At 47.8% G+C, this 19,294-nt stretch overlaps 1 protein-coding gene across 5 annotated transcripts in view; it reads right to left on the reverse strand.

The window, feature by feature from the left end:
• SEC16B (SEC16 homolog B, endoplasmic reticulum export factor) overlaps nucleotides 1-19,294 on the reverse strand; it is a 45,109-nt gene that overhangs the window by 12,075 nt on the left and 13,740 nt on the right. For all 5 annotated transcript variants that reach the window (XM_075131480.1, XM_075131481.1, XM_048861109.2 and 2 more), the window contains exons 8-16: nucleotides 16,880-16,941; nucleotides 15,658-15,793; nucleotides 14,679-14,909; nucleotides 12,264-12,361; nucleotides 11,689-11,770; nucleotides 10,487-10,604; nucleotides 8,395-8,506; nucleotides 5,641-5,746; nucleotides 2,124-2,264 (exon numbers count right to left, since the gene is read on the reverse strand). In XM_075131480.1, the coding sequence (XP_074987581.1) occupies nucleotides 2,124-2,264; nucleotides 5,641-5,746; nucleotides 8,395-8,506; nucleotides 10,487-10,604; nucleotides 11,689-11,770; nucleotides 12,264-12,361; nucleotides 14,679-14,909; nucleotides 15,658-15,793; nucleotides 16,880-16,941 (1,086 nt within the window). The remainder of the gene's footprint in view (nucleotides 1-2,123; nucleotides 2,265-5,640; nucleotides 5,747-8,394; nucleotides 8,507-10,486; nucleotides 10,605-11,688; nucleotides 11,771-12,263; nucleotides 12,362-14,678; nucleotides 14,910-15,657; nucleotides 15,794-16,879; nucleotides 16,942-19,294) is intronic.

Here is a 19,294-nt window from a genome sequence, read left to right on the forward strand (position 1 = left end):
GTAAACCATACGAACATAGAGTAAAACACATGCTCTACCCCAAAGAGTTTACAGACAAGACACACACCCACAGCCTGCAACTAGGGACAATAATTAACAGGAGAGCGAGTGAGGAGAGATTCCTGGTGCATGAGCAAATGGAACCATATGGGAGAAGTTGTTTGTCCAGCTGGGCATGGTCAGATCTTGTCAGATCCAGACATGGGTTTATTCTAAACCAATACCAAGAGAGAAGAAATTAGAAGTGTGATTATTCCTAAATGGGAGGATTTTTAATCCAAAAGCTAATAGGTGCTTTGATCCAGTATTAATGAACCAACACTTGGTTGTAAATCGTTCCTGGCTTCAAAGGAAGGGGAGTCTTAATCAAATACTAATGTGGATCATAATTCGTAACACAGTCTGTAACATCAAAGACAAGAAAGTGCTATGACTGTGCTGGTTTTTCATCTGAAAGCCCGTTCTCGCAGGAGAAGTGTTATTCCCAGCAGAACTGCCCATCTGAGAGGCTGTTAGAGTAAATAGGTTTCCACAACAGGTGGATCCAGGTAAGTGCTATAACATTATGTAACTCCAACTTTAGGGCTAGTGTGATAGGGATTTTCACAGCACCTGCCTCAGGTGTGTATTACCTAAGTATTTTTTCTCTCTCTCTTTAATCTGCATTGTGGCAATGACCAGAAAATATTTCTTTTGCTTCATCTCAGGTGAATTAGGTTTTGATTGTATTGTTTCCTGGGCTCCACACAATGGAGCTTTAGAAGGAAACAGAACTCAGAGAATGATGAATGGGATAATGTCCAGGACAATGACAAGGTCGTGCTGCAGAATGGGCAGATGCCACTGTCAATACTATAGAGCCAAATGGTACAAGAGACAGCTGGCTACTAAAAGGATCGGTGCAGTCACCTGTATCACTGGAGCTCCATCCATGAACAGGGAGGCAACGTAGTCTAGTAGATTGAGCACTGAAACGGCATGCCAAAGCCTTGAATTCTAGCCCTGGCACTGGCTTGAGCACATTACTTCCCTGCTATGTGCTTCAGTCCCCCCATCTGGGAAATGGGTACAAGGATACTGCCCTCCTTTGTCAAGTGCTTTGAGTTCCACTGATGAAAAGCCCTATGTACAAGCCAGGTGCTGCTGCTCATTCTTCTGGTTTTTTGGGACAAAGGGGTTGGCTTGTTTTTCTAACACCATCTAAACATGACAAAATAAGACATTTTCTGGTTTAAAATTAAGACTTCTGCATACTTTAATCACTAAAATAGATGTGAGAATTACAACATCCTACCATAAAATAACAACAACAACAATACCCAGCTCTGACAACTTCAATAACACACCCCAGATCCTGTAGCTGTTGTGAGATCATGATTTCTTGTGGAATATTCCTTCTAATGCAAGTCAGACCAGTTCTAATAGTGAATAGCAAAGTAGCTGCCTATGAACACACACAAACATCCTCGGAATCAGTTATCACACCTGAGTTTGCATCATACCACGCAAATGTTATCCCAGAATGATACATTCAAGAGGAAATATCAAGAACCATTTTAAAATAGATTTTAGCTTCATAAGTCTCCACCATTTTTAACTTTGTAGAAGCTTGAAAGTGAGATTTCCTTCTTCTGCAATTTTGTGTTCTTTCCTAGTTGGCACATGTTGCCCCTTCCCCCTCCACTCCCCTTTATTTGATATTTGACTTGGCTCTTGTGGAGTTGTTTCAGCACCATGGGTGAGCCCAGCACATATCTCATTTAGGCAGCTGCTACAGAAAAATCACCAGAGGCAGCCAGACAGCACAGCCTATTGCATCCCAAAGGACTCACAGCTGTACTGGGTTGATCTTAGTTGTCATACTCCAGCAAATAGACGTTTGGGGCCGATTTTCAGAAGTGCTGAGCTCTTGGGAGCTCCAGGAGCTCCGAGAATGGTCCTCACAACAGAAGGTTGATTGTAAGTAAAATATAGGCCTAGGCAACTTGACAGCATTCCTGAAATCCTGCCTCACGTAAATCAAGGGCAAAACTACCAACAGGGCCAGGATTTCACCCATTAAACACTTCAGCTAACCCCCACCCACAGCCAAAGCAAACAAGGACTGGTTATGAGAGACGCACCTTGATAACCTGTTCTAACAGCACCGGATGGTTGGCCTGGGTCTGGTCTAGCAGAGCTGTGCCAATCCCTTCACAGTAATGCAAGGCCTGGGAGGTGAGACCATAGTCCGCCAGGCGTGCAGCATAAAGCAGTTTATACACCTTGGAAAAGGAATGAAAAAAATGACTGTCCAGGTGGGGAGAAGAAAAGGAAAGAAGAAGCAGCCCAGCTGCTCAGAAGGTGAGGTCCCCATACAGCCTTCATGGAGGTGTCTGGGTCAGAGGCAGCATGGACCAGTGGGTAGCACACAGGACTGCAAATCAGGAGATCTAGAGTCTAGTCTTGGCTCTGCTTTGTGACCTTGAGTAACTTCCCTCTTTGTGCCTGTTTCCCCTTTGCCTGTCTTCTCTGTTTAGACTGTTAGCTCTTTGGGCCACAGACTCTCTCTCCCTATGCATTTGTGCTGCACCTAGCCTAGTGGGGGCCTCTAGGTGCCTAGACAATGAAGTACCAACTTGCAGTCAAGAAGGGAAGAGCCCAGCCCTATTGCAGCACCATGCCATATCTTAGAATTCCACATTAACATGTCTGCTTAGAAAGGCACGAAATAAAGACAGGCTCAGTTGGTCATGTCTTGGGTCAGTGGGGCTGAAGGTCTCATTCTGATCTGTAAGGGGTGTTTGTCCATATCACAAACCCACCATCCATTGCAGCAGGCTAGCTGGCTCGGCTCACCTCGGGCTCACGGCTGGAATTGCAGCGAGGCTGGTTTTGAAGTCAGGGTAAAGATGTGCCAGCAGATCTCTGGGGGAGGACCCTAGCCAGAAATATTTATCTATTCACCTGATTTGTGCAGGGCTTGAGGCTGCAGCAGCTGGGTGCTTATGCACAATGTTAAAAGTACATCAGTTACGCATGGCTATTAGAGAAGGGAAAGCTAGGCAAAAACTAAAGCAGATAAATACATGTGGCACTCTGCCCTGAAACTTGCTAGACTCATGCTCTGATGATCTGTGAAGAGGAGTGAATTCAAAAGACCCTCCTTTGAGGAAGCTCTGATGAGCCCAGGGAGGGCCTGATCTCTCACTGCTTCGTATCTGTGCAAAGTGTGTAACCGTCACCGTTCTGCTTTGCACGTCCTCTGCACAGGCGTGAAAGGCAGCGCAGACTCAAGCCCTCCACGTGGATTTCAAGGGCGGCCCCTCGCAGAGCACATGGCAGTGAGTCTAGCCGAAAGGTGACTCTTCTTTTCTTACACAAAACTGAAGAGCTGCAGGCTCCCAGGTCACTCGATGATCAAGGAGACTGAGCACCTATGGACCCTACAAAACCCCAAGGCTGTGAATCACCTGGGATAAAAGCAGCCATGCACTCTCAGCAGATAGTGCTGATGCTGCCTTTCTCCATGACTCCAAATGCTTCCCCTTGCCCACAAGTTAGGAAAAGAGCTGAAAGTCGAGAGGGAGGTTGGACTAGCCGGGGTTGTAGTAGCAGGGGGTGCGGCAGGGCAGGGTTATGATGGTGGCAGGGTTTAAGACTGGACGTGGCGAGAAGTGCTACAGGCCAGGGGAGAGAGGGACAGACAGCAATAAACAGCAGTGACACTAGTAAATGGGCCTGGAGCCCCAAAGGGATTTAGCTGCTGTACCGCCTAATTTTTAGGTGCCTAGAAAATCGCTGGCACAACAATGGGATCCACAAAGCCTGAGTTAGGCACCTAGACTCCCTATACAATGAATGGGGAGACCCAGGAGTAAGGCTGGCTTAGCTACCATGGAGAGGCCCAAGTTTTTGCGATCCACAAAAGCCAGCATGCTAGCCAATGGGAGATGCCAAGGAGAGGGGTGTGCTCTAAGCCCTGCCCCTCTCACAGAGTTCTGAGCCTATGTCCAGGTTGCAAGGAGGCATCTATCTCAGCTAGTGATCCACAAACGGGGGGAAAGATAGGCCCTCCTCCACCCAAGCCACATGTGGGAACTGATCTGGCAGGCATGCCTAACTCCATGCAAAACAGCTGAGGGCGGGGAAGGAGGAGCAGATATAGGAGGCTACCAGGTCAAATCTCCCCCTCTTCCTGATGAGGAGAAGGGATTTGTAGAAGGATCTGCCCTATGGAATAGTCTGATATAGGTTTCCCTCAATCTCTCCTATTGAGGTTGTGCCACTTTAATTAAATACATGAATAATTAAATATTAATTGGGCCAAAGCAAGAATGATTCTACAGCCCAGTGGTTCAGGCACTCACCTGAGAAGTGGCAGAGGCCTGTTCAAATCCCTTCTCATCAGGCTGAAGGGGGATTTGAACCAATGGTCTCCCACATCCAGGGTGAGTACCCTAACCATTATAAGTTATAAGGGAAGCTCTCTTCCCACCCCTCACTGTTTTGTATGGAGTTAGGCATGCCCACTGGATCAGGCTGCACACACGTTAGGCGGACAAACAATCTATCTTCCTCCAGGTTATGGATTGTTCTGGGCATTAGGTGTTAGACAGGGGTCTGGATGCCTACAGTGAGGCAGCAAACTCAGAAGGTAGAAATTTTGGCACCTAGAGAACTTTTACAGTGTAAATTTAGGCCCCGAGTGAGTTTAGGCACCCACAGCATTCGGCAGCTGCTGAGCAGGGCTTTTGTGGATGGCAGTGGGGCCTAAAAATGGGCCTTAGGTGCCTAAATCTGGGGATTAGGTTCCTAAATCCCTTTGTGGATTCAGGCATGGGGGCTCTGCCTTTTTATAGTTCCTTTCATCCTTACCACTTTACAAATACTACATAAAGCCTCACAACCCTACAGCGACACAGATGAGAGTTAGCACGCTCTTTACACGGGCGGGGAAAAAGGAGGCACACAGCCATACGACTTGCCAATGGCAAGTCCTAGTCCCTTATTCTAATGACTAGATGACACTGGCCATCAACAGAGCTGTATGTAGTACCCAGGAATGGAATAGCAAGGCACTCTTCAGGTGAGGACTGAGATCCATTGGCAGAGTAAGGGTAGGACAGAAATAACAAGGGCACAGCAGGGCTGTTATTGACATGCACTGGCAGTCCTGGGTGAAGAAGCTGGTGCAGTGCCTGCATGTAGTGTGCCAATCCTAATACATCCTACACGTTCACGAGCTCCCAATTCACTGCCCAGATATAGAGGGGATGAAAATCACCTCTCACTCACAACTCTGGATTATAGAAATTGAGACATTGCCCTGAGCTGTCTATACTGGGTGAGGATGTACACAGCCATGCCCAGACCAGCCAGCGACAGTTGAGGCTGAGGATGGTACTTAGCCAGGAGATGGAGGAAAAGAAAAGAGAAAAACTATCTGTAAATAACACTGGGTGAAGCAAGACATGGGGGACAGCAGAGTTCTTTAGGGACCATTTGAAGGCAGAACGTAATTTTATACCATAGTCTGTGGCAACAGGCATATCAGAAATGCATTAGGTTGTGATTTGTGGAGAGGTTACATTACAGCACATTGAGCACTGGCAGCTCTGCACATCAAATGTACTGGCTGTACCTGACTGTTTTCATTACCTGGAAGGAGAGGATGAAGGATTTGGGACGTCCCAGCATCTGACAATACTCAAAGACTTCAGTCCTCAGGATAGATTCTGTCCTGGCAAACTGTACAAATGTCTGACTGAAAGGAGAATGCAGAGATGTGAGGTCAGGGCCAGAAAGCAAGACTCTTCCTCTCCATGATAAACCTGCATGTCTGGGATACTGAGCGTCCATCCCTCACCCCAATAATCTTCAGAATGTTAAACTTACTAGCAGCAAAAGTGAAACTGATTAATGCCACAGCCAGTCAAATCCCACCAACAAAAGCTTCCTTATAAAGCAGGTAAGCACCAAACCCATCCACACAAACCTTTAAAAGCAAGGAAGTGAAGAGGTACAGCAATCCTCTGTAACATCCTATAACACCCGCCCCATTCACTCCACGCAGCACTCCCTTGCCCCTCCAGCACCTGCAGAACCACAGGCACACCCCATATCCCTGTAGCTCATATAGCAGCAGAAAACCTCTGCAATATTAATAAGTGTTTACTAGAGGCACCTGTGCATTGTCTAAGTGTGTGACATAGTATTTGTAAATAGGGCAAGTCTGAAACCTCCATGATGCTAAAAAGGAACGAACAGCATAAATGGCGAAAAGCAAATTAGATTGTTAAAATCCTTTCACTGGAGTGCTAGTAACACAGCAGGAATTTTTTAGGAAGTAAAATTTCTAGCTGGGCCCTGAGGGAGGTAGGCTGCCTTGAACTCTTTGAAAATCCCAGCCCGTAAAAAATATTTTGTCCCTTTACAGTAAATTACTCTATTTACCACACTCCATCAATGGGGATCTGGATTCTACTAGGCGGTCCTGCAGACTGTGGACCTGCTTTCCACTGCCTTTTACCCTCTGTGCAATCATTCGCACCTGTGCACAGCGACTGGCAAGCATTGCCATTCCAAGTGGGCAGCTTTTTACATCCACTTTGCCCAGATGTGAACAATAACTCCAGGCTGCAGTGAATCAGACCAAGTGAGATGGGGCTGCTGAGCAGTGACCTTCACTCAGAAATCCAAAGCAAAGAGCCTCTCCAAATGAAACAGATCATTACTCTCTTCCGGAGACACAGAGCTGAAGTCACTTTTCAGAACCAGGCTGATCCCTGTGGAACTGGAGTCACAGTGACATCCAGTGGACAGTTTGGTTAATAGCAGGTAGGTTCTCCACAGCTAACAACTGGGGGATACACCCAGTCTCCAGTTATTGATATATGTGGGTAGGGGTATTTATGTTTTGGGGCTTGGAAGGCAAGGTGTGGGCAAGGAGGAAAATGTTCACATGTGTTAAAACATCTCCCCACATTATCAAATTACTGCTGCCCAAACACCCATCTACCTTCAAGCACTGCACACTGCTGCTACCTGGGTGCTGGGCTGCTTCAATGCATCCCCACTAACGTGACTACAATGAAAGGATCAACCCACACATCCAGGAGGTAATGTGGCTGCCAATTTGCTTGGCATAACCCCTTCAGTGCCCTGAGAGCATCAGAGTTCAGTGTGTCTTTCTCTCTCTCCAGGGACCTACTGTGTGTCCTTGGGAGCATCCCTTGCCCTTTCTGTGCCTAATCCCCTCTACCTGTAGAATGAGTGCCAAGTGGATCGCCCTCCAAGGCTCTTTAGAACGTGGGCTGGGCCTCCCCCATTGTAACTAGTTGGCTCAACACAACCAATCGAATACCCAACAGCAGCATTTTCCGTCACCTAGGGTGCAGCGATTTGGAGTGTTGCTCCAGCTGCATGGCTGCCATGCCACTGAAATGTGACCCAGCCACCCCTCCATACAGACAGAGGGATGACTGGCCCAAATTTCAGTGAGTGGCATTGTGAACTGGCAAACGCGGAGTCTGTTCCTGGAGCGCAGGAGAATGCGCCGAGACCTCGGCTCCTGGCTCACGTGGTATGTGGGTAAGAGAGCGGGGAGACTCCCCAGCCAAGGGAAGCCTGGGGTCCCTGCGGGGTGGGAGGAATGAGCAGGGGATGGAACAGGGTCTTCGGTGTTGGGTGGAGGCAGGGACTGGAATTTGTATATCTTTGGCCATTAGCACAATGCACAGCACTCTAGGGAGGTTAGCAGGGAACTCCTGGGTTCTGTTCCCAGCTATGCCACTGTTGTAGAGATGCCCTTAGGCGCAGCATTCCACCTTGCTGTTCCTAACCAGGAAGACCAAGGGCTATGGGTTTGTCAGCTTCAAGGACCCCAATGACTACACCCCATCAAACTGCGCAAGAGCATGTGGAAGGATCACAACATCAATGTGGTGCACAAGAAGCAGAAAGAGAAGAAGAAACTTGGACTGAGATAGCCCGGGGAGGGCCCCCACCCCGGGGCCCCCAGCAGACGCCAAGCAGACTTGGCCCCCGTCTGCCCTGGGGGCTATGGTGCTGGGTGGCCAGATTCCTCACCCCCCTTCCATCTGTCTTGTATGACAGGTCCTGGCACAGGGCAGATTCCTCCATGGACTCTCCAGTGCCCCCTTGGGTGCTACCCGGGAGTACCAGTGCCCATGGGGGGGCGGGCATGTGTGTAACACTCCCCCCAGGGCCAGGGGCTCCACTCTAATAAATGTTCATTTTTAAAATAAATAAACAAACTGTAAACTAGGTCTCCCTCCGAGGAGTGTTAGTTCCTGTTTGTAAAGCCCTCGGAGACCCCTGGGGGAGCTGTTCTGACTCCTAAGAAAGACAATTGTAAATATTTGCAGGAGCCTACCTGCTTGGCTTACTCACCTGGGGTCACTGCCCAGCAACACCATGTGGTCTGTCTTAACCCCGTAGTGACCAAAAGGGACATTCGCCATTAGATAGCAGAAGTGAGCAGCTTGTATTAACCCTCTCCCAGCTGGACAGGAAGAAGATGGACAAAAGCCAGTCACAAGAAAAATACACCTTCAAATGCGCACATGATAAAACAGCTGTATTCATCTCCCCTCTCTGCCCATCCAGGGCCCCCAACCCCGAGGCAACCCCTTCACCGTACATCCTCTTGCACGACTGTTATTTTGCTATTCATCAAGTTTAATTTTCCATTAGACGACCTGACTGGGTGGCAGAAGCACGTGCCAGTAAGTGTCTGGCTCCCGTTTAGCTTCTTCAGGTTGTTTCCATGTAGCAAGATCTGTGGTGAGACTTTCTACCATTGTCACCGCATAGCTGGCACTAAGAATAAGCTGATTAAGTCTCTCTGTCAGCCACATCTGTGACCCATGCACTAGGGCAGAGAGGTATGCATTTCAGAGCCTGCGATAGGGATATTTCACCAGCAGGAGTATACAGTGTCTATTATCTGATTGAGCGTGCAGGGGAGAGCAGTATTCCCATTCCTTTCCCTGCCACCCTGCACACCTGTCTTTACACAGTTACTTACACCCATGTCTGCACATATACTGCGGTACATCTCCACACACACGTTACATTGCCCTGGAACATGTAGGCTCGCTGTATTAAAGGCAGCCAGGCACACAGGTGTATGGGCAGGGGTATGCAGGCAGATACAGGCCTTTGGACACAAGCACACAGACACACAGTCACAATTGCATACACTACACAATTACATGGAAAGGAGCAGATGCACAATCTTTTCAAGGCTCACAAACATACACACATCGGTTCACAACAGCTTACATAGCCCCTTATGCTGCCAAGGCATCTTATGGCACTTTAATAGAAGCTGTGCAGTAATTTATTAATACAGTCATGGGGCTGAGCTAAAGAGGAAAATAAAGGATTGTTCATCTTGGAAGCAAAGAGTGAAGACAGCAGCAGAGCCCCAAGGTCACAGTGTAGGGAATTCACGAGAGAAAAGACTGCTGCACCAGTCCCCCAGAATGACCTGTGCAGGGGCAGGCGAGACCAGTGGCTGGCATCAGATGGCTCAGGGGCGAGAAGGCATCTCTGAATGTATGTAAGTCGCCCCAACTCATAGTTCCTTCATGGTGGGCAGTGAGTTCACAACAGCATGTACTGCACCCATTTAAACCACTCCATGATACAAACTCACTCCCAAATGCATACAAGCAGCACAAGCCCAAGCTAGCCAAGAGTGCTGAGCAGATATCCACTCACGCCACCAATTCCACAGACAAAAATCCAGGCTGGCCAAGAGAGCTGAGCAGATAGCCAGCCGTCCCACCAGTCCTAGATGGGCTCACCTTACCCTGAGGGCACCTTGTCAGCCACCTGTTCTCAAATGGTCTCTCTCTGCCCCACTGAAGTATATGTCGGGGGGTCCATACACATAGACAAAAATTTAAAAAATGAACTTGGCTTCTGCAGGAGGTAAGCCTGGCCAGCGGGAGCTCTGTGTACTCAGCATCTCGGAAAGGCCCTTTTCTAATTTAGGTGTCTAACTGTAGCCATCCACATCAGAAAATGTTGACCTGTGCTTTCTGGGTGGCCTGTACATTTCTGAGTGTCTATTTTGTGGCAGCAAATCTTATTGCAACTGGAATGTAAATATCTGAGCTCCTCTTTTCTGGGTAGCAGTAGTAGGAACTTTCCAGCTGTGCACCACCAATGATCCCAACCACTGGTATGAAATGAGCAAGATGGCATTCCAAGTGGATGCTCAGCGCACGCTCCCAGCAAGGCCAAGCTGTGTGTGGTGGTGAAGGTGATGTGGCTGGCTCTACAGTGGGGACAGAACTGAGACTAAGCTTATTTCCATCAGGGTGGTTTTGAACCCAGAGGCATGTTTAACCATTATGTCACCATCCTCCCACCTCCTGTAATGGAGTACGCTAAAAGTGTAAGCACAATGGGGCGTCCTATCTGACGCTAAGTGTGGGCCGCTCAGCTGGGCCCAGTCATCACCTCTCCTCACCCAAGGTGTCTCCCATGGCGACGATGGCCCGGTGGTTCAGCTCAGTGCCCCCAACCTGATTGGACAGCATCACTGCCAGGTGTGGTCTCCAGTCTCCCCACCTACCATCCCCACAGCACTGGGAGCAGAAACAAAGAAAGATGAATAAATAGTTTGGCTGCTTTAGCTCCTTGATCTGACCTTTACTAGGTACAGAGCCATTGAAGCATCACAAGGGAAGGAACACTGTCTGTGAATAAAGAAATGAAGTGACTACATCTGTTCAAGTGAGACCTAAAGGCAGAGGAGGCAAAAAAGCTACAGTGCATTTCTCTTCTCCTGCTTCTGGCTGTGGCTTCACAAATGTTGCCTGGCAGTTTGTGCCTTCTGCAAGAAGCCAACTTAATAGCAATTAGTTTATGCCAAGTAACCAAAAACATTCACCTAGCATCATGCCTCTGTGTCAGCCTCCACTCCAATCAGCTGAGCTGGGCCGCTTCACCCTCCCTGCATTCCCTCTGTCAGCCTGAGCTTTCCATGTCCCCTCAAATTTCAGGCCTCTGTGCTCTTTCATGCCTCCACAGAGACCTTCTGCAAGTCAGCTCCATGCCTCCCCCACCCTGTGCCACCACAGCACACTGTCATGCAACCCTATGTGGCGCACTAGGTTCTTACGCTGCATCCCCACTGTATCAGGTTCCTATAGAGGAATGCCACTGTGCTGGTGCTAGGAGGAGTCACTACATCATACTGGGGTTGTCACCCATCCCATATTCACAGGACAGCCCCTTTGGCATGAATCTGTCCTGTCCCTGTGAGCCAGACAGTTAAAAGAGTCCGACTGTTCACTGTGCTGCTCACGACGTTGCATTGGCACGTGATGATATTGGGTCGCCATGCATCGAGGCAGCGCACGGACATGCACATGCAAACGCATCACCGCACCAGGATATGGTTACCCCAGTCTCATGGGGCAAACAGAAATAGGCAGGGACCCTGATGCCATCTGGGAGGTGGCAACAGGCAGCCAGCTTAGCAGCACAGTGAAAAATGGCCAGTTACTTTGCTGTTCACTGCAGTGAACATCCTAAAGGACAAATTGATGATACTGAGATGTCATCCTATGAAGCACTGCAGAGTGCCACTGAGGCCCACTCCCCTACCCTACACCAACACAAGGCATTGAGGGCAGGGAGGGAGCCAGATGCTTTTCCATTCAGTACCAGCGCAGCCTGAGGTATCCTTCCGGACATGAGCTGGAAGAGAGTCTGCAGAGGGTCGTTGAGGGCCAGCGTGCTTGTGAACCTGCAAACCGAGAGCAGAGAGACAGGCCATTATGCTGACAGGAAGGAAGGGCGGTCCAGTGATTAGAGCACTAGCATAGTACATGGATAGTCTGGGTTCAATTCCTGCTCTGCTACACTTCCTCTATGGCCTTGGGAAACTCCCTTAGCCTCTCTGTGCCTTAGTTCCCCCTCTGTAACACGTGGATAAAACTTCCTTACCTTACAGGGCTGGGTGAGGATAAATACATTAAAGAGTGTGCGGCCTTCAGATACGGCAGTGAGGGGGCCATGTAAGTACCTAAGATAGAGTGATCGGTGAGCCCAAACCCCTTGCTCATCTCCAAGGTAGGGAGAGACAAACAGCAGAAATCCTCCATCCAAGGGCTCAGGTTGTGTGAAGCACGGACAAAGTGGGAGACTCAACAGGGATGTTATGCAGCTGTGAATGGCAGGGGAGGGGGCCAATCACGTGGAGGGTTCTTGAGCACCATGCTCTGGCAGCTCCTACACACCCAGACAGAACCCAGCTGTAGGTCCTCAGGTCCATCTTGCTTGACAGGAATAGGGCATGACCCCACAGATGACTTCTCATGGCCCAGTCCAGGGCTTCCTACAGTCAGGAGAAAAAAAATTGTCCTGTTACCATTTCTCTCTCTCCCACTGCTGTGAAAGGAAGGTCCTTACTTTCCAAGGCCAAGCATGGGACCTACAGATGGATTCCCCTAGCCTGGGGCTTCTTCCCATCTGCAGGGAGCTGGGTTTGCGAGAAATGAATTGATTTTTCCCATGGGTGTAATATGTCCCCCCAAACATGGGGCCAGCTCAAGCCTGCAATGGATGATGTGACTGTTGGGTTTACCCATCTGGAGCCAGCTTAGATAAACTGTTCTCCATCACCCAGGCCTCCTTATGTTTATTTCTACCTGTACAAAAGTATTAGTGCTGTCCCATTGACTACAAGCTCCAGGCTGCCTATTAGCAATTAATGCCACAAAGTCAGAATTCTAGACTGGGCACTAAAGCCTTCTCTGCACTAGAGGTTTTCCCTCCCACCATTGCGACCACCAGTTCAGCTCCAACTGTGATAGCAAACGCAGGAGCTCTTAGATGAGATGCCCTTGGCCATTACAATTTGGAACACTGTGTCCCAAAAGTGCTGGAACTAGGGGTGCTGGAGGGGTTGCCACACACCCCTGTCTTGAAGTGGTTTCCGTCACACACAAGTTTTACAGTTTGGTTCAATGGCTCTCAGCAACCCCACTGTACAAATTGTTCCAGCACCCCTGCTGTATCTATTGGACCCCACCCCAATAAGGCTTATCTGTCACACTGGTTATCGACAGCAGAGCTCCTGCAATTGCTATCATCAGTGGTGCTGCCTTGATGTTAGCAACAGTGGGACATTTTTGCCCTAATGCAGATTCAGGGGTTAATTCTACAAACAGGGTGTGATGTTATCTGATTAAAATATGACCACGTAGATCATTGTTGCTACCGCTATTATATACTTGCAACAAATGTTGTACAAAATATGTCAAGTAAGGTGTCTATGGAAAGGTTATGAGTTGCTGAATATGATTATGCTATTTGTATGCATGTATCATTTTTGTATCTGAAGTTACAATTATTAACTATGTACCTGTATTTCAAATGTTTGCTCCTGTGGTAACACCAACAAGGTATTTAGCTAGCATATTGTGAAGGGACTATTCAAGTTGAATGGCCCATCAAAGAACATTCAGCTTACAATGGACCATGGAAGACGCCTATCTACACTTAATGGACTTTCCTGAGGACATTCTAACTAGAGTATGGGTAATTGCCTCTGCTATAACTAAGCGAAGCATGCAGTATTGTGACTTGCCCATGTGACTCCAAACTCCATCTTGTTACCTGTAATTTTCCACAAACTAGAACAGTGGGTTTCCCTTCACTTGGCAGAAGCTATAAAAGGCCCTGGAAACATCTCCATTTTGCCTCTTTCCTGCTCAAACCTCTGGACTATGAACTTATACTAATGGGAGCATTCCAACCAAGGGACCGAGGACCTTCCAATGATTTGGAAGCAACCACAGACTTCACAAGCCAGCAGTTTAATTACATCACTGCTACATGCGTGATCCAAGAACTTTGCAATTGTTGTATGTATTTGATTCCTTTAAACCAATTTTAACTCTCACCTTTCTTTCTTTTTTATAAATAAACCTTTAGATTTTTGATACTGACGGATTGGCAATGGCGTGATTACTGGGTAAGATCTGAGTTATATATTGATCTGGGTATGTGGCTGGTCCTTTGGGATCAGAAGAACCTTTTGTTTGATTAAATTGGTTTTAAATAACCACTCATCATTAAGTCTAGTGTCTGGGTGTTGAATCCAGGACTGGAGTACTTAAGGAGACTGCATTCCTGACTTCTTGTTAGCCAGTGTGGTGAGACAGAAGATTACTTTTGTTGCTGGATTGGTATATTTCATGGAAAAACAACCACCAGTTTTGGGGTTTGTCTGCCCTTTTTCCCAGTAGCTTGTGCTGAATTTGGTATTCTCAGTTGTGACCCCCTAAGGCACAGTGACACAGGGACCTTCCTTAGCCACTACCACCCATACGAGCCCTCTTCAAAAGACAAGCCAGTGTTAGACTGGGCCAAGGGAGGATTAGCAACAGACTCCGCACTGCAGTCAGAGAAAGACCTGGACCCAATTCCTGGCTCTCTGAGCCAGTGACAGTTACAGGAGCACTGTGGAGGTATCACCGCCAGCACCCATGGGAAAATGAGAGCTGCGTTGCTCAGACCGCCTCCCAATCAATTACAGAGAGGGTTCGTGGCCCTGGAAAACCCACCCTTTCCACTGCAGGCAGGGAAAACGTTAGAAAGGGAGCAGTGGGGAGTCTCTGGAGACACAGGTGTGCATGCACCCTACTTACTTTCTTTCTGCCATAGAAGAGGAGCTTGGTGAATTTCTCCACTCTCTGCTCTGGTGTCTCCATGCTGGGTGGGATCTCCCCAGTGAGGAGGTCTGGTGTCCCGGAGCCCTGCACTGGCCACTCTTCATTGTTCAGGTTGATCAGATTAGCCCCTGGGTCTTGCCTTTTATACTTCTCCAGGCGCTTGCAGTCTTGCATCAGCAGCTCAGCTGTGTCTGAACCCACCATGGACTGCACAGGGAAATGGAGGAACATGAGAACTGACATCTTAGAACAGACCAGTGGCCCATCTAGTCTGGTATCCAGCCTTGGCCAGTGGACAACACTGCATAATATGGAGGTAGGTATAAATCCCCCCAAATGCACCACACCAAATATTACCGTACTATGGGGAATAATTCCTTCCTGACCCATCACTCCTGGTCAATCTATGCCCTGAAGCATGAAGATCAGTGGCCCATATGATTTTTGTCCTAGTGAGTGTCATTGTCTTAATCACATATACACAGTGTTAGTGGAGAGAAAGTCAAGGCAATGAGTCATCAACAAGGGACATAATAGCAAAAATCAAACTTTATAGATCTCAGTGGTCTGGTCCTGATTCCTTCTAACATTCAGTGGCAGATCTCCTGCAGATTGGGTTTGATACACTAATCTCCTTCTGGACAGAAATGTTGGCTCATAAATTAAGTTGACAGTGTCTCTTTAGGTGCTGCTGTTCCATTGGAACATTGGTATTTCAAAGGTGCTGCACCTGGTTTGGGGAACAGCCCTGGAGAGGTGTCTCTTCAATGTACCTGGTGCTTTGGGCCGCACTGGTGGTCAGCATTAACGGGGGAGTGAAATGCATTTAAGATCCCCCATAGCAGCACCTGGCTGCTTCAGACACACAAAAGGGACTCTCACAACGAGCCATCCTTAACTGAACCAAAAAGACTCAAAAGGACTGGAATGCATCACAACGCAAAAGGACACACACCCCGTTCTGCCGGCAAAGGAGGACCAAGAGTTTCCAGAGCAGGGCTGAGTCTCTGCCTCTCTGAGTCTCCAAATCACAGCTCATGGCCACTCTGCGCTGGCAAAACGTCATCACATCCACCTTGTGCAAATCCTCCCTGCAGGAACAAACAAAGAAGATGTTGGCAAGTGCAAGGCAGGACATCCTTAACCGCATAAGGGAGGATTCCCAGGACTCTGTGAGTTATGTGGAGGACTCCCGAAATTCAAGGAGAGGTAGAAAATCAGAGATATTCACATACATATCAATAACACCACAATGCATCCATCAGACAAAACATGTAATAAAGCTGGTTATTACGATTCCCATTTTTCAGATGGCCAAGCCACAAACATTTAGAACGTATCTGAAATCCCTTCTTTGTGTACCGGTGACATTTTTAACCTGATCCAGATCAATCTATCTGCAGAGAACATCACAGCTGATTGGACTCTAGCACCTACAATGCCACTCCACTAATATTGTCTCCTTCTACTGTGCTGTTAACCTCTGGTCCTCAGACTTCCACCCAGCCTCTGTGCTTGCTCAATGCTTTTTGTAATTTCATTGCTCTTCTTTTAAGTAGGCCTGTTTTATCTCTCAGCTTTTCTCATGAGTGACTGAACAGCATCTCATTATAAGCAACGTGATGCAGAGCAAACCTGATTGAACATGATGGGTTGAGGGAAGATGTTCCTCAGGTCTACTCTTACTGAAGCTCAGCTCCCAAGGAGCACGACATCAGACTTCGGTTCTGCAGAGCATGAGGGGACTGAAACACCTGCTCATCCGAACCACTGTGGCTGTCCCACAACCCCTTCTTACAACCCAGGTTTCCTTGAACTTGGTTACGAAATAAGAACCAAACAGTCAAACAATGTTCTCTGAGCATTCCCAATAGAGCAAACCCACAGATCCAACCAACCACATGCACAATGCTGAATCTGGACCTGGACTTTGCCGATGGTCCTTATCTTTACAGAGGGCCTAGCCAAAACCCGGACCTGAACACCCCGAGGCTTTGGGGAGTTTGAAACATGAATCCAAATTACATGGCTTGGGCTCATCTCTAATTCCGGGTGACCATATCCTCTTTTAACGGTCAAGCTGTGTGTGTAGCAGCCTGGAGAGAAGCTGAATGCTGGGACAGAAAGGAATGCTGATAGGGCGCATGGTTTACTGTACACCTCCAATGGCATTGTACCTGACCAGAGGCCCTGGGAAGGCTCGCATCTCCTCCTGCTCTTTGGTGTCATGAAGGATTACCTAGGAGGCAAAAGCAGAGACTTAAGAACAGTGACCAAGGCCTGTCTGAAAGCTAAATTGCTTTGGCAAAGGCTTTACTAGTACTGGGGATTCTTTTCTCAAAGCCGTCTTTGGGCATACATGTTATCCCGGAGCATATGCACGGATGTGTTTACCATCTTGATCCACACAACTATAAGAAGCAATTGCCTTTTACAATGGGATCTGGCTCCTATGATTGCAGTCCTTTGGGAGGGAGAAGGCTCCAGCTCAGAGGGGAAAAGAGGAGCAGACGCTGTGGAACACAATCTACCTAAAGTGCTTATATGGCCCCCATCATTGCTATATTTGAGCACCTCACAATCTTTAATGTATTTATCCTCCCAACACCCGTGGGAGGCAGGGCAGGGGTATTACCCCCCAGCACAGATGAGGAACTGAGGAACGATGCAGCTAGGGGACTTGCCCAGGGTCACACAGAAAGTCTGTGGCAGAGCAGGGACTTGAGCCCAGGTCTCACAAGTCCCATGCTAGTGCCCTAGCCACCAGATTGAAAACTCTCTTCTTAGGAGACAATTTGAGGGAGCACAGAGTAGCAGCCGTGTTAGTCTGTATTCGCAAAAAGAAAAGGAGTACTTGTGGCACCTTAGAGACTAACAAATTTATCTGAGCATAAGCTTTCGTGAGCTACAGCTCACTTCATCGGATGCATTCAGTGGAAAATACAGTGGGGAGATCTATATACACAGAGAACATGAAACAATGGGTGTTACCATACACACTGTAAGGAGAGGTTTCAGAGTAACAGCCGTGTTAGTCTGTATTCGCAAAAAGAAAAGGAGTACTTGTGGCACCTTAGAGACTAACCAATTTATTTGAGCATGAGCTCAATGAAGCATGAGCTTCATTTGAGCATGAGCCCGATGAAGTGAGCTGTAGCTCACGAAAGCTCATGCTCAAATAAATTGGTTAGTCTCTAAGGTGCCACAAGTACTCCTTTTCTTTTTACTGTAAGGAGAGTGATCACTTAAGATGAGCTATTACCAGCAGGAGAGCGGGGGGGGGGGGGGGGGGGGGAAGAAAACCTATTGTAGTGATAATCAAGGTGGGCCATTTCCAGCAGTTGACAAGAACGTCTGAGGAACAGTTGGGGGTGGGGGATAAACATGGGGAAATAGTTTTACTTTGTGTAATGACCCATCCACTCCCAGTCTCTATTCAAGCCTAAGTTAATTGTATCCAGCTTGCAAATTAATTCCAATTCAGCAGTCTCTCGTTGGAGTCTGTTTTTGAAGCCCCTCTGCCATGTACATTGGTCAAACTGGACAGTCTCTACGTAAAAGAATAAATGGACACAAATCAGACGTCAAGAATTATAACATTCAAAAACCAGTTGGAGAACACTTCAATCTCTCTGGTCACTCGATTACAGACCTAAAAGTGGCAATACTTCAACAAAAAAACTTCAAAAACAGACTCCAACGAGAGACTGCTGAACTGGAATTAATTTGCAAACTGGATACAATTAACTTAGGCTTGAATAGTGACTGGAAATGGATGGGTCATTACACAACGTAAAACTATTTCCCCATGTTTATCCCCCCTCCCCCCGCAACTGTTCCTCAGACATTCTTGTCAACTGCTGGAAATGGCCCACCTTGATTATCACTACAAAAGGTTCCCTTCCCACCCCCACCCCCCGCTCTCCTGCTGATAATAGCTCACCTTAAGTGATCACTCTAGTTACAGTGTGTATGGTAACACCCATTGTTTCATGTTCTCTGTGTATATAAATCTCCCCACTGTATTTTCCAATGAATGCATCCGATGAAGTGAGCTGTAGCTCACAAAAGCTTATGCTCAAAGGAGAGAGTTGTGACTCCAAGGCCTTTGGCCCAATGAGACCAGTCATTTGGACAGCTACAGGGTATAAGAGCCAACCCAGGTAACTCACACAGAGGACCTGCCAATAAAAGCAATTTGTGCAGAACCTGGAACTGCCTTGGAGTCTCATTCAAGGACCTGTAAGAACCAGAATGGCCCTAGTCCTGTGTGAGATCCCTCCATCTGCACTATGGCCAAAGGCTCCAGAGCAGAGTACCACAGCTTTGGGTGATTCCATTTTACGATGGCAGAGCATGCTGGCAAAACATGCAGCCCGCTGTGAAGGTGCACATGATGTCCTCTTGAGCCCAGGTTAAGGACACTGCTCAACCCTAAAGTCTTAGTCACTGTAAGGCATGGCTAGTCCCTAAGGGCATGTCTCCATGGTGTGGTGGGAGGGGTTGATTTCTAAAGCACACTAACATGTTGTTCCTTAACTGGTCTGTGTAGATCCTACTGTGCTTTACCATAGCACTGTTTGAAACAGTGA

This window comes from Caretta caretta, chromosome 8 (genome assembly GCF_965140235.1).
Source record: "Caretta caretta isolate rCarCar2 chromosome 8, rCarCar1.hap1, whole genome shotgun sequence".
NCBI lineage: Eukaryota > Metazoa > Chordata > Testudines > Cheloniidae > Caretta > Caretta caretta.